The sequence below is a fragment of the Castanea sativa genome, chromosome 5 (genome assembly GCF_040712315.1).
Source record: "Castanea sativa cultivar Marrone di Chiusa Pesio chromosome 5, ASM4071231v1".
Classification (NCBI taxonomy): domain Eukaryota; kingdom Viridiplantae; phylum Streptophyta; class Magnoliopsida; order Fagales; family Fagaceae; genus Castanea; species Castanea sativa.
Genome location: NC_134017.1, coordinates 3442535 through 3467345, shown reverse-complemented (window position 1 = coordinate 3467345; position 24811 = coordinate 3442535). Strand labels below are relative to the sequence as shown.

Sequence of the window (24811 nt, the reverse complement as noted above, 5' to 3'; positions counted from 1 at the left end):
AGAAGTAAAACTTAAAATAAATGATATTCAAAATGTATTAAATGACAGTAATGAAAAGCCTTCGCTGAAAAATTGACAACTGGAGAATTCTCAGTCCATATGCGCAATCCTTAGTCAAACCTTTTTTTCTTGGGGTCTCAACCACAAAAAATAAAAATAAAAAATGTTCCATGTTCAGAAACCATTTGCACAAACAAGGATGTGCTGAAAAAAAAAATGTTCAAGTCTTTGATTCTAATCATTCTCTTCTTCAAATTTTGCACTTCCCTTGACACCTTAACAACAAACCAATCCATCAAGGATGGCCAATCTTTGATTTCCAAACACAACTATTTTGCCTTGGGCTTCTTCAGCCCTGGCAACTCTAGCTACAAGTATCTTGGCATTTGGCATGTCAAAATGGTACCACAAACTGTTGTGTGGGTTGCAAATAGGAACCATCCTATTATTGATTCTTCTGGAGTTCTCTCAATCAACCAATACGGAGATCTTGTCCTCCATGACAGTAATAACCGTCTACTTTGGTCTACAAATGTTTCTGTCCAAGACCAAGTGACAACCTCCCCGGTAGCTCAGCTTCTTGATTCAGGAAACTTGGTATTAGTCCAGGACAATAACGAAAATGTGTGGCAAAGCTTTGACTATCCTACAGATACTCAGCTTCCAAACATGAAGCTTGGTTTGAATCTTAAAACTGGGATTCACATGTTCCTAACATCTTGGAAGTCAAAAGATGACCCTGGAACTGGAAACTATAGCTATAAGATTAATCGTAATGGCTTTCCACAAATGTTTTTGTACAACGGTTCAACCCCATATTGGAGACATACTTTTTCGCCAGGGAATAATGTATTCACTGTAACAAGTTTACCAGGTCGAAAGGTATTTTTTGTTTACAACCAAGATGAAATATCTGCCTACTACTCTGATGATGACCCTTCCATCATGACAAGGGTAGTGTTGGACAACAGTGGATTGCTTCAGAATCTTATGTGGAATGATGGTGTTCATCAGTGGAAGGAACAATGGCCAAAACCTGGAAATCAGTGTAACAAGTATGGGCGTTGTGGTTCATATGGTAAATGCAATCCTGATAATGAGTGCATGTGTCTGCCAGGGTATGAGCCTAAGTCTCCAAGGGATTGGTATCTCAGAGATGGTTCTAAGGGTTGTGTGAGGAAGAACTCGGGGTTGTCTATGTGTAAAAATGGAGAAGGGTTTGTTAAATTGGGGCGTTTGAAACTTCCCGATGCATCAATTGATGCAGCTTTGATAGGCACGATTATGAGTAGCTCAGAGTGCGAGCAGGCATGCTTGACGAATTGTTCTTGCACAGCTTTCACCTCCATGAATATTTATGGGATGGGAACCAATTGCTTCGCATGGTATGGTGAATTAATGGACATTCTAGAGTACGCAGATGAAGGGGGGTCAGATCTAAATGTTCGTGTGGATGCGATTGAGTTAGGTAACCTTCTTTCCTCTTTTGCATTTTCATAAACTTTTTCATTTCTTTCTTTTTTCAGTTTTTTCCTCCTCCTCCTCCAGCTAAGTATATAAGGAAATCCAAAGGCTCTCTTAGCAAGCAGAGGAAGCTGGCTATTGCATTAGTGTCTATTGTTGTGCCAATGTTTCTAGTATCCTTACTAGCCTATATTTGGCTAGCGAAGAAGAAGAAAACAAAAGGTAAATAAAGTCACTTGAGCATTTGTATTGTTCACATATACATGTGTTTGGCTCAGCTATGACGAAATGTCCCATATATCAGGAGTCATTTAGATTAGTCCTCCACATGATGTGAGCTATATTATATAGATCCTGATATACAAAGCTATATTAAGCAATGTCTCTTAAATATGTTTTGGGACAGTGAAGAGAAAAGTACACAATCAATCATTAAATTTCGCGAGTACCAAAGTTTCTTTCAAGGGGCATGAGCTCGAGGACAGTAGTACACATCCAGATTTACCGATTTTCGATCTAAGCTGCATAGTTGCTGCCACTGAAAATTTCTCTCCTACCAACAAACTTGGGCAAGGAGGTTTTGGCTCTGTATTTAAGGTACAATTACAATTCATTGACTTTGTTACGCATTTTTGTCTGTTTCATATTCCATTAGTATAACCTACGAGTCTGCGACCAAAGTTATTGAAGAAACAGATAGAGCTTTGTTGCTTTAAAATAATATTCATGAGTAAGCTTAAGTTTGGGTCATGATTGCAGGGCCAATTATCTAATGGACAACATATAGCTGTAAAAAGGCTGTCCAAGAGTTCTAGACAAGGAACAGGAGAATTCAAAAATGAAGTCATGTTGATTGCAAAACTTCAACACAAGAATCTTGTCAAATTGTTAGGTTGTTGCATTCAAGAGGATGAAACAATGCTTATTTATGAATACATGCCCAACAAAAGTTTAGACTCTATTATTTTTGGTATGTCTTCTTGCTAAAAATCTTTGCCTTCACGTTTTATGTTCTTTTATTATATATGTGCAAAAAGGAAAAAAAAAAAAATCTTTCTAGTTCCTAAATCCACATTTTTCAGTACTGTTACATCATATTTGGTACACACTTGAGCAAAATCTTATTGTAGATCATACAAGAGCATCATTCCTAAATTGGAAGAAACGCTTTGAAATCATCCTTGGGATTGCTCGAGGAATTTTGTACCTTCACCAAGACTCAAGACTAAAAATAATCCATAGGGATCTTAAAGCTAGCAATATTCTTCTAGATGCCAAGATGAATCCCAAGATTTCAGATTTTGGTTTGGCTCGTATATTCAAAGAGGACCAAACTCAAGATAAGACAACCAGAGTTGTCGGAACATAGTAAGTATGCACTTAAACTTGAATGCTTGAACACATACATAGCCATAAAGCATTTTGCAAATGTTAAGATTATGTTTGATACTACTTATCTGCAGCGGTTACATGTCACCAGAATATGTAGTATATGGACAATTTTCAACAAAATCAGATGTTTTTAGTTTTGGTGTCATATTATTGGAGATTGTGAGTGGCAAGAAGAATTGTGATTCTTATCAGGAGCATCCTTCCCAAAATTTGATAGGACATGTAAGTAATAGAGAGCAACTATCTTTTACCATTTTCTTTCACGGTACATCTCTTTATAGATAATGCTACAAACACACAGGTTTGGGAACTATGGAGAGAAGATAGAGCTTTGGATATAGTTGATTCATCAATAAAGGAGTCATATGTTTCCGATGAAGTTTTAAGATGCATTCAAGTTGGTCTATTATGTGTTCAAGAAGAAGTAGTGGATCGACCAACTATGTTTGCAGTTAATCTTATGCTGAGTAGTGAAACAACTCTTCCTTCTCCTGAAAATCCAGCCTTCATTTTCAAAAGACCTTCCAAAAAATTGGACTTAGTCACAGGAGGAGCTTCTTGTTCTATAAATGAAGTGACAATAACTAAATTTGAAGCTAGATAAAGGTAAAGGTTCTAGTTTAAACAATGATACATCCTTAGTAGAGTTTTATATCTTTGTTTTCTAACAGCACATCTTTTACCAATTTCATTACACCCCTCTAACTTATGCCATTTGCATGCATAGCAACACGATTTCTTATTGAAAAATGTCCCATTTGTGTTTTGATCTCGTAGATTCAAGTGGTAAGCAAACTCATAGAGTTAAGGAGACATCTAACCTTTTTTTTTTTTTTGAGTTAGAAGATAATAATAATTTAGACGCTGAAGCATCTAAGTTATCGTAACTTATTATTTTAATGCTTGACGCAATTAGGTAACACTTATCCACATTGATTGTTTTTATAAATTGGGTCATCTATTTATATGTGGGTTCAAACCTTTGCTTACACAAAAAATCAATTGATTTCTGAGCCTAAATAATGATAATGAAGAGAAAAGTAAATTAAAATGGGGCAACTCTATGTGATTTTTTAGCATGCCACTAACATAAACTAACAATACCTTTTTTAAATTTTTTTTATATTTGGCTTAGGCAACACACTTGTATAAGAGTCTTTTACCTCATTTAGTAAGCACATTATGGTGTTTCTATGATATCTAGGATTCGGAAACACACTAAAATGAGGCAAAATTGGACCATTAAGTTGCAAACTAGCTAGGGAAACTATCAGTCATGCCAATTGATTTTTTATTAACCAAACTATTAGTCATGCCAATTGATTTTTAATTAATTCAAAAAATGCACCTAGTTTCAAGTACATAAAAATATTCCACTTCTTAGTGTCTTTGCTGCCTAATATCTTCTTCTTTTCTTTTTTTGCTTTTTATTTTTCCAGGTCTCCATCAAACCAGGTGTAATGTCTTTTCCTGCAACCCAAAAGTTGAAAAATTGAAATCATATTACCTTCTTGGAGTCATTCAAAGAACAAAAGTTGGCTCCAAACGTGTTTGTAGCTATTTTTTTCAAGTCATTACATGATAAATTATGTAAGGTTGAAATTTATCAACTATTTTGTTGGCTTTATTCCTTACCAATTTGCTTGTAATTCAGCACTTAGAAACCCTGTATTTAGGTGAAATTCATGTAAGGGTAGTGTGTAAGAAAGTATGAAGAAATGCTCAAGACTATGCAATGAAGCAGGGACTCGCAGCTGGATCTCGCGGGTGGCTCGTGGCTTGCAAGCCGCCAGATAATGCACACGAGTGAAGCATGCAGAGAAGATGAACAGTCATGCCAACTGGAGCACTACAGGACAAAAAGTCCAGTCTGACCATTCTGTTTGCTCGCGGCTTGAACTCGCGACTCAGTCAAGTCGCGAGGCCAAGTCGCCAGCCAACTCTGTTAAGAAAATCCTGACTCTTCGCATTCCATTCTCACTCCAGTATAAATACCCCTTATACCCACAAAATGTAGAGAACTTCCAAAGAGAATTTTTGAGAGAAAAACCCTAAAAAAAACAAGATTGATTCATCCACAATCTTTACATAGAGACTCTTCGAATTCCTCTACTCTCTTCCTCTCCATTGTTACATCCTTGAAGAGGTACATTACCAAAACCTTTTCTCACCATACCCATATCTGTGAGAAGGCTGTTTGGTACTTTAGGAAGCAGTTAAGAAGGGACCAATTTCATATAGGTGGATGCTATGGGCTATAGCGGAATCTAGTAAGCTAAAGAAGAAATAGGTTCGGCACAATCTCATTGGAGTAGGAGCTTGGAGGGCTTAGATACGCTAGGTAGATTAGGCTTGGGGGTCTTCTGCTGTCCATGTATCCCAACTACATTCTTTAGTGGATTATTGACCGCTTGGAGGGCGGCGGAGAGGTTTTACGCTGAAGGCTTCGGTTTCCTCTTCGATAACATATCACTGTGTTGTCCTTGTATTTGCGTCTCTCTTCCCTTAATCTTTGTCATTTAATTTCTGTTGTGGATGTGATTTTATTTGGTCTAAATTGTTTATCAATTATGTGTTAAGCTTAAGTTCGTATTCCGCACATTAATTGTTTGATATTAAGCTTGAATCGGTAATTTGTTAATTTGGGTCTAAACGTTCATAGTGTTTTACACGCTATTTTGAACTTTCAAATTATAAGACTATCTATGTGTATTATTTAAACAAGTCACATAATTCATTAAAAAAAATCATGTAATTAAGACTAGATATGAATGGTCTCCTTAATCACCATATTATAAGTTAGAGCAAAATAACTCCAAACATATTTGAATTTGAAATTTTGAAATCAAACTTTTTCTGTCATTCAAATATACGTTGCAGAACATAAATGAATTGGAAGTTTATGGAATATAAATCCTAACTTCATGCATTGAACTTACAGCAACCTAATGCAAATGATTTTATCAATCCATTCACCAATTAGGCCCATCAATGTTATACTACAAGACAACCATTGAACCATTTGGTTCATATGGTATTTATGCAGGGGCGGAGTTAGAAATTTTCCTTTGAAGGGGGGTGGGGGAGGGGGTGGCCAAGACTAAATGGTCATATTGATTCACAAGATAGACACACACTTATATGCGTGTGTTTGTGTGTGTGTGTGTATCTTGTGAATCAATATGATCATTTAGTCTTGGCCAACTCTGTGTGTGTGATTACTAGACAAATTTGTCTTTGACTATGAAAATTAGTTTTAGCATGTGTATGAGATTTTTCAAATAAGATTAGTGGACCCTATATTGGACTATGAAAATTTATGCATCTAATCTAGTATTAGATGTGTTTGTCATACCAAAGCTTAAATATGGTTGTTTTTTATGTTAGTACGAAATACTAGTTATAAATAATGAATTAGACTATCAATTAGATTAATAAATAAGAGGAAGAAAAATAATTATCGACCATAATATAAATAAATAGAAATAGAAATTGAAGTTAGATAAAAATGAATAGAATTTGATGTAAAATAGTAATGCAAAAGGTGAAGAAGAAATGGAGGAGTAGAGAGATTAGGGAACACTTTCATTGTGAGTGATGAGGTGGGTGGAAAATACAAATTGAAAAGGTGAAGTAATAATCTTCTATAAAGGAAGCTACAACCCAATAGTAAAAATGATAAAAATTAGGTTTGTGTGATAATGTGTTGGGGGAGGAGAGATGGAAAAATACTAACAAAAGGTCAAAATAGTTGAATAAATTTGAATGAAACAAGGAGACTTGAGGGGGCCAATTAGTTTCATTTGAAGGGGCCAAATCAAACAAAAATTCTTTAAGGCCAATTTTTTTTCCAGCTATAAAATATTTTTATGCCTCTCCTCAACGAGATGCTATCTCTTGTTGCAGATATATCATATATGTGGATTGAGATACAAATATATCATATATAGTCATCTAAGGTATTGCACCTAATCCAATTGTTCTCATTCGTCTCACAAAATATTTTTACTTATTCAGTTTTTAACTTTTACTTTTTTACTTCTTTTAACTTTTTTTATTCAATGATTGAAATTGAAAGTTGCTTTTTTTTACTCTCAATCTCTGTCATTGAGATTGAGAGCAATTGAACATGGTGCTCACTGCTCAATCCCATATATGTAACAGCCATTCACAATAGGAGGCTCCCATGATCTATGGGACCCATTTGTTGGAAGATAGCTCGCTGCATGTATCTGAAAAGGTTGATCATTACTTATTCTCAATAAGGAGAGTGTCTATACAACACCTTCACCCTAAAACCTTAGGCCAAAAAAAATAAAAGAAAAAAAGTTTACTAGATGACTAATCTCCCTGCGTATCACCAGTAGCTTCTATTTCAGTCCTTAGCAAGGCCCGTCTGAATTAGCTACTCATTGGTTCTAATCATTCTTTGCTTCAAATTTTGCACTTCCATTGACACCTTAACAACAAACCAATCCATCAGGGACAGCTGAGATGGATTTTATATTTTTATTGAATTAGTTCTCCAAATGTGTGCTAAGTGTTTATTAGGTAGAATTTGGTTATATAGATGATCCACGAAAATCCTTAATTGTAATTTGAGATGTGACTAACATTTTTCTTAGACTGTGATAAATGGTATTGAAAAATTTATTTTGTAGATGATGCAAAGACATTTATTTATTCATTTAAGGATCCATGTGAGAATTTGTTTGGGAGTTTTTCAGACATTACCATCATCTTCATTCTTCATTGTCAAATTTTTTTTTTTTTAAATAATACAATTGTTATACTAAGTGAGAAGGGAGATTTGAACCTTTGTTTTTCGCTTTTATGAGATCAGATATTCTCTCTAAGTTACAAAGCTCTTAGCATTTTTCACTGTCAGTTAACATCTTTGAAAGACAGAAAATGAAAAGCCCAATACGTTCTAAACTTGTCCTATAATATTAGAACATAAAAGACTATAATTCAAACCAAGCAAGAAGGCCAAGTGACTGTACTGTGTAGTGTGCACCACTATGGAACTGTTCAAAATTAGACAACTTCACTGCTTTGCATGCAGCAGCTAAAATTAATATTTATGCGCATTTTGGTATAATCAAAGCTACCTTGAGATTTCATTTGGGAGATGAAATTAAAAAAATAAAAAAAAAATGCTAAGTGTGCTTCTTTCAGTTTTCTTTTATAGTTCTCACATGTCCAATTAAGCATTTTGTTAACTTTGGTACGAATTTTTCATGTTTACTCAAAGTGAGAGAAAATCTTTTATTTGGAATGGTTGAGATTTAAGGAGCTGTTGTTTCTGTTGATATTAGTGATGATCTCTACTAATTTTTGCTGCATCAATATTGGTAATCTAAAACTTGACCAGTTTGTGTTTTTAAATTAACCTTACTTCCTATAGAAAAGATGGTTTTTAATCTATTCTATATATTTATCTTATTTTATTGAAGTGTTTGAGTTTGATTTAAACATTTTTCTTCTATCTTTTTATGCATAACTGCAAAGGTGCAATGAGAATTAAAGATGTGTGCATCGTTTTCAGAATTACTTGCAATGATTGAAACATAGAACAGTGAGCTTATCTTCATTCCCATGAAGTTCTCTTTTATCTCCTCCATTTGATGTTAATAGTTTTAGAACTAATCCCATTTGAATTTGATGATTTGTCTACAAAAATCTAATGGACTATTTTGTGCATTTTTACAGATCTTGACTCAATATTGTTCAAAATCCTAAATTCCTTGATGTGTGCTCTAGCAAATTTTAATTTGGAAGTCAGATTACTTTGAAATTTTCATAGGATTTACTAAGATGTTCAAGTTTATTATCTATGTCCCTTCCCATTTCGCACTTTTTGTTTGGGTGAATGATCTTAATCTATCTAGCAGATTGTATTGCACTGTTGTTGACTATAAGTACTTTTTACATGGGCTGCCAATGGACTATGATTATCACAATTGGGTATTATCTTAAAAACACTCTCTTTCTTTGTGTATCATTGTGTGCAAGTTTGTATTTTCTTTTTAAAATAATTTCGGTTTGGTTATTAAGAAAGTGTAGGGATATAATACATATGATAAGTTTTGGATTTCTATTTAGTATGTTTGGGATTCAAGCATCTTTATGTAGTTTTTTGGGCTAAATTTTAACAGAGATGGTGAAGGTTCAGTGTGCTAGGATGATGCCTTTGAGAAGAGGTGATGGATTCCTAAAAAAGATGAGAAGCTGACAGTTTACAACTTTACATTAAGCAACATGGCATTTGGAATTGGAGTTTGAATCCAAAACCTTAGGGTAGGAAACATGTAAATGTTCAATTTCAATGAATAAAAACTCAAGTCATAATATTTTCATGGTTGTTTGTAGTTGTTCCTCTGAATGATTATCTAATTTAAAGTTTTCTTTCAATCTTTTCTTTTAGGTTTGGTAAGGTCTGGGAAGAGTTATTCACTTATCCAAAAAAGGCCTGGGAAGGGTTGTAGACTTTTTTGGATGAATTATGTGGAAACTTTTGCAATTAAGAGGAAACTATACTCAAGCTTTATTTATTTTTATTTATTTTTCGATAAGCAACTATACTCAAGCTTTATAAAATTTTTATTCATTTGAAAACTATTTTATCAAATTTAGTTTGTTAAATTCTGATTAAGATGAATGGATAATTCAAAACAATGAGTACACTAATTTTTTATTTGTTCATTTTAAATGTTGTTACACAATATATTTATATATTGATTGTTGCATCATTATTATGTGATAAAAGTCTTTCCAGGTATTATTTGCCTGCCACATCTATAAAACCCTAAAACTTAATGCCACATGCAAAACATGTATAAACTTCAACATCAATGATGTACCAGCGGTAATTAAAGCTTGCAAGGTGTTCCATAATTATTATGAAGTTAGCAAAAATCTTGGTAAAATTGTTGATGTTTGTTTAGGTTTTGTGCAAATGTGATTTTTACTTGATATCCCTTGCTGAAAACGAATGGGAGGATTGCCTTTGTTATTTCAGTGGTTCCTCTTGAATTGGCTTGAGTTTTCACTTTTTATTTTATTTTTCAAATATTATTCTAACTATGATAGTTCATGTAAAATTAAAAAGCTTTAATGTATAAACTATACTTTCATAAGATTTTCCCGTGCATCGTACGGGTTAGCGACTAGTTTGTTATAAGAGAGCTCGCTGCATGTATCTAAAAAGGTAGATCATTATTCATTCTCAATAAGGAGATTGCATATGCAACACCTCGAGGGCGTGATACCCTAAACCCTTAGGCCAAAAAAAAAAAGTTTACTAGAGAACTAATGTCCCTGTGTATCACCCTTAGGCTTCTATTTCAGTCCTTAGCAAGGCCCCACTGAATTAGCTAATGCTCGCCCAAGATCAATCATCATTTTAACAATACATTATTAACTCAAGGCAGGATGGGTAGCCCTGCCTCAATAACACTTTTGAGTAATGGTACAAACTCAATATTTTTTACAATTTTTTTCACAATTGTTTACATGGTCTATTGTGATATGTGCAACATCATTCAAGATATGGATTGAAGCAGAATATGATGGCCCAAAGAATGGAATTTTCAAAGGACTACTTGTGAAAACCCGAAGTCTGGATTTGTTTGCTCATGACCGTTGTTACTAAAACATTGCGGTCTCATACAAATAAAACCAAGACCAATAGTCTGTTGAACTAGGCTCTTGTGTGCCACAATATTCAACCTGTTGGATGCATCCAGCTATAGGAGCTGTCCGGCGAGTACATCAAGTTGCACTAAAAGTAAAACTAAAAAGAAATGATATTCAAAATGTATTAAATAATAGTTATGATAGTCATCAAAAGCCTTCGCTGAAAAATTGACGACTACAGAATTCTCAGTACATATGCACAATCCTTAGTCAAACCCTTTTTTCTTGGGGTCTCAACCACAAAAAATAAAAATAAAAAATGTTCCATGTTAAAAAACCATTTGCACAAACAAGTGTGTGCTGAAAAAAAAAAATGTTCAAGTCTTTGATTCTAATCGTTCTTTTTATCAAATTTTGCACTTCCCTTGACACCTTAACGACAAATCAATCCATCAAGGATGGCCAATCTTTGATTTCCAAACACAAAAAATTTGCCTTAGGCTTCTTCAGCCCTGGCAACTCCAGCTTCAAGTATCTTGGTATTTGGTATGTCAAAGTGACACCACAAACTGTTGTGTGGGTTGCAAATAGGAACGATCCTATTACTGATTCCTCTGGAGTTCTCTCAATCAACCAATATGGAGACCTTGTCCTCCATGACAGTAATAACAGTCAACTTTGGTCTACAAATGTTTCTGTCCAAGACCAAGTGACAACCTCCTCGGAAGCTCAGCTTCTTGATTCAGGAAACTGGGTATTAGCCCAGGTCCTCCAGGACAATAACAAAAAGGTGTTGTGGCAGAGCTTTGACCATCCTACAGATACTCAGCTTCCAAACATGAAGATTGGCTTGAATCTTAAGACTAGGATAAACACGTTCCTAACATCTTGGAAGTCAAAAGATGACCCTGGAACTGGAAACTATAGCCTTAAGATGAATCCTAATGGCTCTCCACAATCGTTTTTGTACAAGGGTTCAACCCCATATTGGAGAACTCCTTATTCGCCAGGGAATAATGTATTCACTGCAATAAGCTTATCAGGTAAAAAGTTCTTTTTTGTTAACAACCAAGATGAAATATCTGCCTACTACTCTAATGATGACCCTTCCATCATGTCAATAGTAGTGTTGGACAACACTGGATTGCTTCAGGATCTTGTGTGGGATGATGGTGTTCATCAGTGGAAGGAACAATGGTCAGCACCTAAATACCGGTGTGACAAGTATGGGCAATGTGGTCCGTATAGTAAATGCAATCCTGATAATATTAATAAGTTTGAGTGCATGTGTCTGCCAGGGTATGAGCCTAAGTCTCCAAGGGATTGGTATCTCAGGGATGGTTCTGACGGTTGTGTGAGGAAGAACTCGGGGTTGTCTATGTGTAAAAATGGAGAAGGGTTTGTTAAATTGGAGCATTTGAAACTACCCGATTCATCAATTGATGTAGCTTTGATAGGCACGAGTATGAGTAGCTCAGAGTGCAAGCAGGCATGCTTGACGAATTGCTCTTGCATTGCTTTTACCAGCATGTATACAGATGGGAAGGGAACCGGCTGCTTGGCATGGTATGGTGAATTAATCGACATTTTACAGCTTACAGATGAAGGCTCGGAACTAAATGTTCGTGTGGATGCAACTGAGTTAGGTAGCATTCTTCACTTGCTTGCATTTTCTTAAAATTTTCATTCTCTCTTTTTCAATTTCTGAATCATGTTTTCTTCATACTTTCTTCCTTTCTTTTTTTTTTTTTTTTTTTTTTTTTTTTATACTTTTTTTTCCCTTCAGCTAATTATACAAGGAAATCCAAAGGTTCTCTTAGCAAGCAGAGGAAGCTAGCTATTGCATTAGTGTCTATTGTTGTGCCAATGTTTCTGGTATCCTTACTAGCCTATATTTGGCTAATGAAGAAGAAGAAAACAAAAGGTAAATAAAGTCACTTGTGCATTGTATTGTTCACATATACATTTGTTCGGCTTAGCTATGACAAAACGTTCCATATATCAGGAGTCATTTAGATTAGTCCTCCACATGATGTGAGCTATATTATATAGATGCTCAATTACAAAGTAATATTAAGCAATGTCCCTCAATTATGTTTAGGGAAAGTGAAGAGAAAATTACACAATCAATCATTAAATTTTGCCAGTACCAAAGGCTCTTTCGAGGGGAATGAACTCGAGGACAGTAGTACACATCCAGATTTACCGATTTTCGATCTAAGCTGCATAGTTGCTGCCACTGAAAATTTCTCTCCTACCAACAAACTTGGGCAAGGAGGTTTTGGCTCTGTATTTAAGGTACAATTACAATTCATTGACATTGTTATGCATTTTTATCTGTTTCATATTCCATTACTATAACCTACGACCAAAGTTACTGAAGAAGCAGATAGAGCTTTGTTGCTTTAAAATAATATTCATGAGTAAGCTTAAGTTTGAGTCATGATTTCAGGGTCTATTATCTAATGGACAACAAATAGCTGTAAAAAGGTTGTCCAAGAGTTCTGGACAAGGAATAGAAGAATTCAAAAATGAAGTTATGTCGATTGCGAAACTTCAACACAAGAATCTTGTCAAATTGATAGGTTGTTGCATTCAAGAGGAAGAAAAGATGCTTATTTATGAATACATGCCCAACAAAAGTTTAGACTCTTTTATTTTTGGTATATCTTCTTTCTAAAAATCTATGGCCTTCATGATGTGCCTTTATTATATATGCGCAAAAAAGAATATATTCGAAGCACCTAAAACCACGTATTTCAGCACTATTACATCACATTTTGAGTATACTTGAACAAATTTTATTGTAGATCATACAAGAAGTTCATTCCTAAATTGGAGTAAACGCTTTGAAATCATTATTGGGATTGCTCGGGGGATTTTGTATCTTCATCAAGACTCAAGATTGAAGATTATCCATAGGGATATTAAAACCAGTAATGTCCTGCTAGATGCTGAGATGAATCCCAAGATTTCAGATTTTGGCATGGCTCGTATATTCAAAGAGGGCCAAACTCAAGCCAAGACAACCAGAGTTGTCGGAACATAGTAAGTATAAAACATGCATAAGCATAAACACACACTAGAATTGCACGCATACAAATAAATTAAAACATTATTCAAACTTTAAGATTACTTTTGATATTGGTTACATGCAGTGGTTATATGTCACCAGAGTATGCAGTATTTGGAAAGTTTTCAACAAAATCAGATGTCTTTAGTTTAGGGGTCATATTATTGGAGATCGTAAGTGGCAAAAAGAATAGTGATTCTTATCAAGAGCACCCTTCCCTAACTTTAATAGGGCATGTAAGTAACAGAAAACAACAATCTTTTACCGTTTTCATTTACAGTACAACTTTTTGTATAAAATACTACCAACCTCACAGGTCTGGGAACTATGGAGAGAAGATAGAGCTTTGGATATAGTTGATTCATCGATAAAGGAGTCATGTGTTTCTGATGAAGTCTTGAGATGCATTCAAGTTGGGTTGTTATGTGTACAAGAAGAAGTAGTAGATCGACCAAATATGTTAGCAGTTCATCTCATGCTGAGTAGTGAAAAAACTCTTCCTTCTCCTAAACAACCTGCTTTCATTTTCAGAAGACCTTCCAAAAAATTGGATTTAGTCACAGGAGCTTCTTGTTCTATAAATGAAGTGACAATAACTAAGTTTGAAGCTAGATAAAGGTAATGATTCTTGTTTAAACAATGAGACATCCTTAGTAGATTTTTCTCTCTTTTTTTTTTTAACAGCACACTATTGCCTATTACACCCCTCTTATGCCATTTGCATATATAAAATGTAGTACTAGGATTTTGTATTGAAAAAATGAGGCATTTTTGTGTAGTTCTCATAGGTTCAAGTATGTGGTAAGCAAACTCAGAGAGTTAGGAGCCATTGAAACATAATTAAGTTGAGCAAAACTAATCAAAAGGGTTATACTTGGGATCCCTGTGGCTGTGATACTTTACGTTAAGTGCTTCCTTGACTCTTTTCTTGTCTTTTATTGTATAGTTTAAACAGGTACTTATGACAGCATGTCTGGACCAGCTAAACCAACACAATTGACGATTTTGTCAAAGATTGCAGAGACTGTTATTTTATATCAAGTGCAAACGAAGATGAGGCCTAATTGGACCATTAAGTAGCAATCTAGGCAAACTATTAGCTAGAGAATTGATTTTTCCTTGTTCACAAACTGCTTCTTTATATCTTTGCTTCCCAAATATCTTTTCTTTCATTTTAGAAATTTAAAAGAGTTAAAATCATTGTACCTCCATAGGGATCATTCATATATATGTCGCAATACAAATGTGATTTGGAATTCTATTACATATTGTTAACATGTATAGTATTATAGGCTTCAGGCCCAACTAGATTACTTGTATAGCACACATTCTTGTACTACACTCTTACTTATACTACACTCCTATGCCTCATATATAAAGGCACTCATGTATATTCTTTCACTGAGAAATACAATACAATTATTTAGTATTTCTAACATGGTATCAGAGCTACTACTCTGACCTTTTCTTAGCAGTCTTGTCTTTATTGGTATTACTCCATTCTCAACATCGCTTCCGCCATCACAGCAACTGCCGCAGCCTTTTGCCGTTGAACCTCTGATGTCTTCCAGACATCGTCCTTTGGTTCCGGACCTATAGCAGCTGCTGTTGAGGAGTTCCACACTACAAAGACCACTGTCATTTTCAGCACCGCCGCACATCTTGCTCCGATCAATTTTCTGTAGGTACCACTGAGTTCTTCTTGCACCGATCTACAAACTAGTAGAAGCCTAAAAGCCATCGGAGATCGCACGCGCCCCCACGCGCCGGCCAAAGGTTCTACTTCGTAGTTCACGCGCCTCACACGCCTCCACGCGCCACTGCATAGCTGGGTTATTGATCCACGCGCTCCCACGCACCATGTTTACCGGTCACGGGCCTCCACGCGCTCGCATGCGCCTCAACCCTCCTACTTACATCATTGCTGACGTCATCTTGCCACATCAGCTGTAGTTGCGTCATCGCTGACATCATTTGCTTGCGTCAGCCGCTAACGTCATCGTTTGACTTCTGGTTGTTTGACAGTTGACTTTCAGCTAGTTTGACCATTGACCTTCAGCAGGGTTGACCGTTGACTTTTGCTAGAGTTGAATTTTTTGCAACCCAGGTGCTCCTTACCCAGTTTTTCACGTAGATTTCATTTTTGCAATCCATTTTTGCATATTTTACTTCTAAATGAAGAATAAGGACATGTCTTCCTTTTGCAACAATCGTCGTCGACAATCCAGCAAACGTTTTTGCAATTTTTGCAAACGTTTTGGCCATAATATTGAGACTTACTATCAGCGCAATAAATCAATTGTTTCCATTTCTGCTGCTATTGTTGCTAACACTGAGAGTGTCCAACCAATGGCTCTCGTCTTTGCACAGTCTAAGTCTTCAGGTCGCACTTTCACCATGACCACAGATGACCTTAAAAACATCATCGCTAATGTCATTCGTATGGTTGGTAATGCATCTTATTCCTCTTCTCTCTCAGCTTTATCTGGTATGTCTCCTTCCTCTTGGCTTATGGATTCTACTTGTTGCAATTAGATGACACCTCAATTGTCCTTATTTTCTGACCTTAAACCTTCACCACACCCTCTTAATATTCGCACAGCAAATGGTTCCACAATGTATGGTCATAATATAGGTCCCGTTTCGACCTCCAACCTCTCGATTCCTATGGTCTTTAATGTTCCTGACCTTTCTTACAATTTATTTTTTGTGGGACAATTAGCTGAGTTGGGTTATCGCATTATCTTTAATTATTCTGGGTGTATTGTGCGAGACCTGAAGGATGAGATAGGAGCTTATGACCGGTCCTAGAGTTGGGCACATGTTTCCCATGAACAACCTTCGTCTTCCACTTGTTGCTCTTGTTTCCGTTGCTGCAATTTCTTCTATTCCTTCCCTTGCACTTTGGCATGCTCGACTTGGTCACACATCTTCTTCTCGGGTACAACAATTGGCCTCTAGAGGCTTGTTAGGTTCAGTGTTTACAGAAAATTTTGATTGTGTTTCATGTCAGTTAGGAAAATAACCAGCTTTACCTTTCAATACTAGTGAATCAATATCCACTGATATCTTTGAACTTATTCATTCTCATGTTTGGGAGCCTTCCTCTGTTTCTAGTATTGGTGGATCTCGATATTTTGTTGTCTTTGTTGATGATTACTCTCGCTATAGCTGGATTTTTAATATGAAACATCATTCTGAATTATTGCAAGTATATTCTAATTTTGCAAAAATGGTTGAAACTTAATTTCCCAAACGTATCAAAATTTTTCAATCTGATAATGCTCTTGAGTACACTCAATATGCTTTCCAAGCAGTATTGCATTCCTATGGCACTATTCATCAACTAACTTGTCCAGGTACCTCTCAGCAAAATGGTAGAGCCGAACATAAACTTTGTCATATTCTTGACACTGTTCGTGCTCTCCTTCTCTCAACCAAAATTCCTGTTCCTTTTTGGGGCGAAGCTGCTCTTCATGTTATCCATGCTATCAATCGCATTCCCAATCCTGTCATCCAAAATCAAACTTCATATGAGCACCTTTTTGGGTCACCTCCAGACTATCACCACCTTTGCTCCTTCGATTCTGCTTGTTTCGTTATTCTTCAGCCACATGAGCATAACAAACTTGAGCCTCGGTCAAGGCTTTGTTGTTTTCTTGGCTATGGCGAAACTCAAAAGGGGTATCGGTGTTATGATCCTATTTCTCATCATCTTCGTATCTCCTACAATGTTGTCTTTTGGGAACATCTCCTCTTTGTCAAGCTCTCTCACTTCCATGCTTCTCTATCTTCCTCCTCTCTCTTAGATCTTTTTCTAGATGAAGCACATATTCCTTCTGTAGCTGCTTCTGATCCTCCTGTAGCTACTCTGGATTCTCCTGTAGACTTCTTTGTCCAACCACCACACATCCTTGATCCCTTTCCTAGTTCACCCTTTAATGAACAGGTGGAAGATGAACAAGTCGAAGACAAGGTACCCAACCCTAAGCTTGAGTACCCTGCTCCTACTCCGCCTAAAGATCTTGTACAAGACATTCCACCTCGTCGCTTAACTCGGGTAAGATCCATTCCTCACATTTACTTGACTATCATTGTTACACTACCTTTGCTATACTGCACAGCCTCACACCTATCGTAAGGCTTCCACTGACCCTTTATGGCAGATTGCAATGAAAGAGGAACTTGATGCATTATCTAAAAACTATACTGGGGATTTGGTCACTCTTCCCCTTAGGAAATTTGTGGTTGGTTGTAAGTGGATCTACAAGATTAAGACTCACTCTAATGGGTCCATTGAGCGCTACAAAGCTCGTCTTATTGTAAAAGGTTTTACACAGGAGTATAGGATTGATTATGAAGAGACCTTTGCTCCGGTTGCTCGTATCTCATCTCTTCGTGCCCTCTTAGCTGTTTCTACTGCCAGTCAATGGGACCTTTTCTAAATGGATGTCAAAAATGCATTCCTTAATAGAGATTTAAGTGAAGAAGTTTATATGCAACTTCCTCCTGGTCTCTCTGTTGAATCAAACAAGGTGTTTTCATCTTCGATGTGCACTTTATGGCCTTAAACAAGCTCCACGAGCTTGATTTGCCAAATTCAGCTCTACCATCTCTCGCTTAGGTTACATGGTTAGTCATTATGATTCTTCCTTATTTCTTCGTCACACTGACAAAGGCACTATTTTGCTTCTCCTGTATGTGGATGATATGATCATAACTGATGATGACCTTAGTGGCATTCAAGAACTCAAGGATTTTCTTAGTCAGCAGTTTGAGATAAAAGATCTTGGACATCTCAGCTACTTCTTGGGTTTTGAAATCACTCATTCTACAAATAGACTTTACATTACTCAAGCCAAGTATGCCTCTGAATTCTTGTCTCGAGTTAGACTCATTGATAGCAAGACTATTGACACTCTAGTTAAGCTTAATGAGCATCTGACTCCCTCAAGGGGAAAACTATTGTCTAATCCCTCTCTTTACAGACGCTTGGTTGGCAGCCTAGTTTATTGCACAGTTACTCGTCCAGACATTTCCTATGCTGTTCACCAGGTGAGCCAGTATCTGTCTGCTCCACGATCGACTCACTATGCTGCTGTTCTGCACATTCTTTGATACCTAAAGGGCACTCTCTTCCATGGTCTTTTATACTCTGCTCAATCTCCTCTTGTTCTTTGTGCATTTTCTGATGCTGATTGGGCAGGAGATCCTGTCGATCGTAGGTCCACCACTGGCTATTGCTTTCTTCTTGGTTCTTCTTTGATTTATTGGCGAAGCAAGAAACAAACTCATGTGACCCGCTCCAGTACTGAAGTAGAATATCATGCCCTTGCTAATACCACATCTGAGCTCCTTTGGCTACGATGGCTTCTCAAAGATTTAGATGTGTCTACATCTTTTACTACTTTTCTTTATTGTGACAACCAGAGTGTCATTCATATTGCTCACAATAATGTCTTCCATGAACGGACTAAACACATTGAGATCAATTGTCATTTTATTCGTTATCATCTTGTCTATGGTGCTCTCAAGCTAATCTTGGTCTCCTCTACAGATCAACTTGCAGATATCTTCACCAAGTCACATCCTAAGGGAAGCCTTCGTACTTTGGTTGACAACCTCAAGTTGGTCTCAAATCCACCTTGAGTTTGAGGGGGACTGTTAACGTTTATAGTATTATAGGCTTCAGCCCCAACTAGATTACTTGTATAACACACATTCTTATACTACACTCTTACTTATACTGCACTCCTATGACTCCTATATAAAAGCACTTATGTATATTCTTTCACTAAGAAATACAATACAATTATTCGGTATTTCTAACACATATAAACTCCAACTTGACCCATCAATCTTAGATCAACCTAAAACAAAAGATTTTATCAGTCCATTAACTGACTCACTATAAAGAGCGAATCAATAACTTCAAGATCACTGTCCTTCAGTATATCTATCTTTAATTTTGGTCCCAAGTGCCTGTAAAAGCATAAACCTTGCTATAGTAACTTGAAAATTCGATTAAATCCTGAAGTTGATAAAAAAGGAGCTAAAAAAGATTACCATTTCAACTAATGGAACAATAATACAGGGAATGTAACGTCCCAGCTTTTTTTTTTTTTTTTTTTTTAAAAAAGAAAAGAAAAAGAAAAGGGGCATGGTCAGATTTTTATTTACATTCACATGTGCCCCCCACCTATCCACCATTTCCCACCACTCATTTTCACACCATCCCTTGTTTCTCTTTTGGCCGGCCATCTCTTTTCTTCTTTTCATTTTCTTTCTTTTCTCTTCACTTAAACACACACACACACACACCTATTTCCCACACTCTCCCACCGGGTTCCACTCCAAACCACCATCTCACCAACATTTTTCCAGCAATATCACCGAAAAATCCTTAGAAACCTCTATGTATCTTCATCCTTTTTATTTAAGGTAAAAATTTCTAATCATTTTTGTGAGTTTCATATTTTGGTTGAGGTTATATTTTTATCTAAGCTTTGATAATGATACCCATGTGATTTGTGAGTCTTGAAAATGGTATTTATGTGTTTATATGTATGGGTTTTTTCTTGATGGATTTATTTGATAAGTGGGTTTGTAGTTTTTACCATGGTGGCTATCTAAGTGGTAAAGATTTGAGAGTTTTGTCTTTTTAATGTGAAATAAATAGTGAATATAATTTTTATTGACCTTCCCACGAGACACCCGCTGGTAAGGCCTTCCCACGAGACACCCACTGGTAAGGCCTTCCCGCAAGACACCTGCGAAACTCTCTGCCTAGAGGATTTTTAAGTGTGACTTTTTTACTCTTCACCGATACTATATATACCCTCATTACCCACAAATGTGTAAGGAGGCTATTCAGAGAGAAAACCCCTAGATAGGTTTTCAACAACACACACACACCCATCTTTTAGAGAGAGAGCTACTAATTCTTAGTGAGAAATCATCCTAGCATCTTCTCATTTCCTCTCCCATTGTCATACCTTGAGAGGAGATTTGTACCCAAACACAACACACACATTTTCAGAGTGTAGAGAGTTTTTTGGAGATTGGGAAGCTTTGGGAATTTTCCAAAAGAAGCTGATGAGGCTTGGCAGATGCAATCTGGCGTATTACGGGATCCGAAAAGCTAGAGAAGACATGACTCCGTGAAGTCCGTTGGTAGTAGGAGCTTGGAGGGCTCAAGTACATTAGGTAGACTAGGCTTGGAGGGTCTTTTGTTATTCGTGTACTCCAACTTTATTCTCTAATGGATCGATTACCGCTTGCAGGGCGGCGGAGAGGTTTTTCGCTGAGTTTTTCGGTTTTCTCTTCGATAACACATCGGCGTGTTATCTTGTGTTTGCATCTCTCTTCCCTTACTCTTGTGCTTTACTTTTATTGTTTGTTGTTCATGTTTATGCACTAGAGTAGTATCGGTTGATTGCGCTTCATTTACTCTTGTTTCCGCACTTAGTTTAAGTTAGAGTAAAATCAATCTAGCTGTAATCTTTTAATTGGGGGTCTAAACAGCTCTTGTGTTTTTAACACAAATCCAAGCTTTCATAATCTATAAATACTATATAACTAAAGCTTTTGACTTTTTTTTATTTTTATTTTTTTATTTCATGAAAACTTGTCACGTCATCTTTGATACTTCCACAATTTTACACCTCAACACTTTTTCTTTTTTAATTAAGTTAAAATTTTGGGGATATTTGCCAACTAGCATAATTTTTAGAGACTATTTTGTTAGTAAACACAATTTTGAAACCATTTGGGAAACTAGCATCTTGAGTCTGTGAAGTGGAACAATTTTGACTCGAGTTTTAGTGCTGAGGTGGAACAATTTATCCACGCGGAACTTGAGTTTCTCATACTCGAGTTCTATAGAAGTATCTAAAGAACAAAGATGAAGAAGAAGAACCAGAACTGAAGAACCAGGTCCGAAGGAAGAAGAAGAACAAAGAACATGATCTGGAAAGCGCAGATCTAAAGAAGAAAAATAGAGATCTGGAGAACACAGATCCAAAGAAGCAGAAGAGGAAGACGAAGAATAGAGGAAAAATCTGTAGAAGCAGATGAGAAAGAAGAAGTGCAGAAGAAGAACGAGAACGATCTGGAATGGTGGAACTCGAGTATTATAAACTCAAGTTCCACGTAAATAATTTTTGTTTCTTAGCTCAGGAACTCGAGCATTTAAGACTCAAGTTCTATCATGAAACTCGAGTCTTAAAAACTTGAGATGCTATTTTTTCACATTGTTTTGCAAACATTACCACTAACAAAATTGTTAAAAATTTAAGGCTAAATGAAAAAAAATTCTTGAAATTTTAGTTGCTTAGAGCAACCACATCAGTTCTTTCATTTTACACATTCATTTTTACACTAAAAACCTACTTTTTCTATTTTACACATCCAATTTTACAGAACACCCATATCAGTTCATCTATTCTACACATCTTTTAATTAAATAATTAATTTCCTCACATTTTTTATTATTTCCTTAACTACCCGGATTTATATACGCACCTCTCTCTCTGTCTCTACCCATTTCTATTTATTGCTCTCTCTATCTATACCCATCTCTCCCCTGAAAAACTCTCCCTCTCGATCAACTCTCCCTAGCTCCAATCTACTCCGATCCACGAGCTCCGAGCTCCGATCCATGAGCTTTGATCTGAGCTCCTATCCACGAGCCACGAGCTTCGATCCACAAGCTCTGATCCACGATCCACGAGTCACGAGCTCCAATTTGAGCTTCGATCCACGATCCACGAGCTCCGAGCCATGACCTCTGATCCACAATCCACGAGCTCTGATCCAGTCAAGCACCGATCGTTCCGATCAAGCACTGATCTGTGTTTGTGTATCTCTGTTTTTTTTTTTAGCAAGTTTATCTCTGTGTTGATTCTCTGTGTTGATTTGTCTGTGTGGATGCGTTTGTGTGTGGGTGTCTTTGTGTGCATCTGAGGAAAAAGAAGAAGATGAGCAGTTAACTGGGCACAGAGAAGAGAGAAAAAAAAAGGAGCGAACGAAGATTAATAAAATAATGTATAAACGAGCTACAGTAACCGTGTAAATATACACGGTTACTGTAGTTCATGGATAGATTTGCACAATTTTGCATATTTTTACACCCACTGATGTGGATGTTTTTTTTTCTCAAAATGTGTAAAATTAGTAGTTTTTTTATTATTATTTTATTTTAGAATATTTTAGAGGGACTAATGTGGTTGCTCTTATACCCGATAGTATGCCCTCTCTTTCCCTCCCCGATAAACGCTTTTTCTTTATCTCTTACCTTTCTCTCTATCCGGAAAACCATGGGAAGGGACAACGATGACGAAAATTTGTCTTAACTTTATGAAGAAATTCAACAATGTGGTGGGGAGATGCAGTATATTGTTGTTGTAATTCAACTTCGTTGTTGTTGTAATTCAGTATATCTAAGAATTACAACAACAATGTAAGAGGTAAATCAAAGATGTTCCCCCCACCACCATGAAGAACATTGTAATTCCTTACATAAATCAATGGTGGTGGAATTTCTAAGAATATCTAAGAGCTAAATCAATGATGGTGGAATTACAACTAACATCTTCATGCACAATTTTTTTTCTTACCATCTGACCTGACCTTAGAAAATCACCCAAATCTTCAATTGTCAACTAACCCATATAATCTGTTTGTCTCTCTATTTGTTTGTAAACTACCATTACCGCGTTGCCTCAATTCTTGACTTTGAATCTCGGTACATCCTTGTTTTTTTTCTCTCTTCTTCCATATGGATTTTTCTAATTTTTCTTTTATTTCGATTAGTTCACTATTGCTTGATTATTATTATTATTAAAATTTAGACTCCTGTAAAACTAGATTGTTTAACCTAATTAATTAGAAAAGTGAATATTTAGGTTTATTATTCAGATCTAGGTTAAAACAATAACAATCATATCATGCAAAGCAGCGGAAATAATAAATAACACAATGATATGATGACCCAGGAAAACCAAATCAGTAAAAAACCTAGGGAGGATTTAACCTAGCTATCTTCAAAGTAAACCTAAATCCACTATAAAAGAATCGAAGTGTACAATAGCGACTTAGACCACTAACATCCTATTGCTACCCACCAGTAGAACTTACTAACACGACCATGTGCAAGCTCCGAGACCACGGACTCTTTCTTTTTTGGATTCTCCAGCAAGTACAAGCACCACCGCTTGTGTATCTTTAAGCTCTTATGGCAGCAACTGAACGATCATCAAGCTCTCGAAGAAATCTCCTTCTTGATAATCCTAAGCTTGTGTGAAGGCAAGCACCTATCTAATCTCACAAGAGATTCACACAAACAGCAATATGAGCAACAAAGGCTCTAGAGAGATTTTGGGTACAAACCCTAGATATAAAAAGAGACACACTATTCTCTTTCTTAGAAGTCTTTCAAAACGTGCTTAGGGTTTCCTTTATATAGTGGGAGAAGTAGATCTGAAACCCTAATCCTTAATGGGCTTGAACTGTTGTTTGGGCCGACTTAAAATTCTGCAGAAAATTCCTGATGCACGATTCTCGATCGATTGAGTCTATTCTTCGATCGATCGAGCCGTGCAGAAATAGAACAGTAATTTCCTACAACTAGTCGATTTCAAACTTACATTAAACCAAACTTTGAGCAAGTCTAAATCTAGACTAAATGTTTTGATCATGGTTTGCCAACACAATACACATTGAAGTTCAAATACATTAATCCCTAAGATCTTAGAACCTAACAAATTTTTTTTTTTTTGTGGGTTTCCTTTGGTTTTGGAGGATTGCAAGGAACACAACCCAGAAGGTTTTAATTCTTCTACTATTCTATTCCATTCCCTTTTCTACTATTAAAACAAAAAGAGAACAAAGTTCTCCATTATTCTATGGTTCATTGTTTTAAGTTGTACTATGTTGATAAAACAAAGTTTAGAATTTCAGATATTTTAGTGTTAATTGCTTCTTTGCTGAGATGTAAATTTTTTTCAACTCTATAAGATTCTTTTTTGTTTTTTTGTTACGGTTTTATTTATTTATTGACATGTGTTTATATTAAACATGTTGAGAGGGCGCTCATTTAAGTCACATTATTATTGGTGTAATTGGCCCTTAACCAATTCTACATATTTATACATGCTTAAAGTCAGTTAACTCACCAACTTTGAATTCTCTAGCACATTCTTTTATTGTCTTTGACTAATAGTAAAAATATCTCTTTCACCAACC

At 36.1% G+C, this 24811-nt stretch overlaps 2 protein-coding genes across 4 annotated transcripts; both read left to right on the top strand.

Moving 5' to 3' along the window:
• The first annotated feature begins 103 nt into the window (after positions 1–103).
• LOC142637039 (G-type lectin S-receptor-like serine/threonine-protein kinase RKS1) lies at positions 104–4494 on the top strand. 3 transcript variants are annotated; one of them, XM_075811333.1, is made up of 8 exons: positions 104–1443; positions 1527–1686; positions 1871–2061; positions 2224–2434; positions 2595–2832; positions 2928–3078; positions 3158–3462; positions 4296–4494. In XM_075811333.1, exons 1-7 carry the CDS (start codon positions 217–219, stop codon positions 3458–3460), a joined length of 2481 nt encoding a protein of 826 aa, XP_075667448.1. In that variant the 5' UTR covers positions 104–216; the 3' UTR covers positions 3461–3462; positions 4296–4494. The 3 variants fall into 3 exon arrangements, with proteins under 3 accessions (XP_075667448.1, XP_075667449.1, XP_075667447.1); XM_075811334.1 differs by having other exon boundaries at positions 104–1468; positions 1549–1686; positions 1919–2061; XM_075811332.1 differs by having other exon boundaries at positions 104–1468; positions 1549–1686.
• Positions 4495–10867: 6373 nt separating this feature from the next.
• LOC142637284 (G-type lectin S-receptor-like serine/threonine-protein kinase RKS1) lies at positions 10868–14183 on the top strand. Its single transcript, XM_075811562.1, has 7 exons — positions 10868–12140; positions 12281–12418; positions 12602–12792; positions 12947–13157; positions 13305–13542; positions 13653–13803; positions 13884–14183. The coding sequence occupies exons 1-7, from the start codon at positions 10868–10870 to the stop codon at positions 14181–14183; spliced, it is 2502 nt and encodes an 833-aa protein (XP_075667677.1).
• The last annotated feature ends 10628 nt before the right edge of the window (positions 14184–24811 follow it).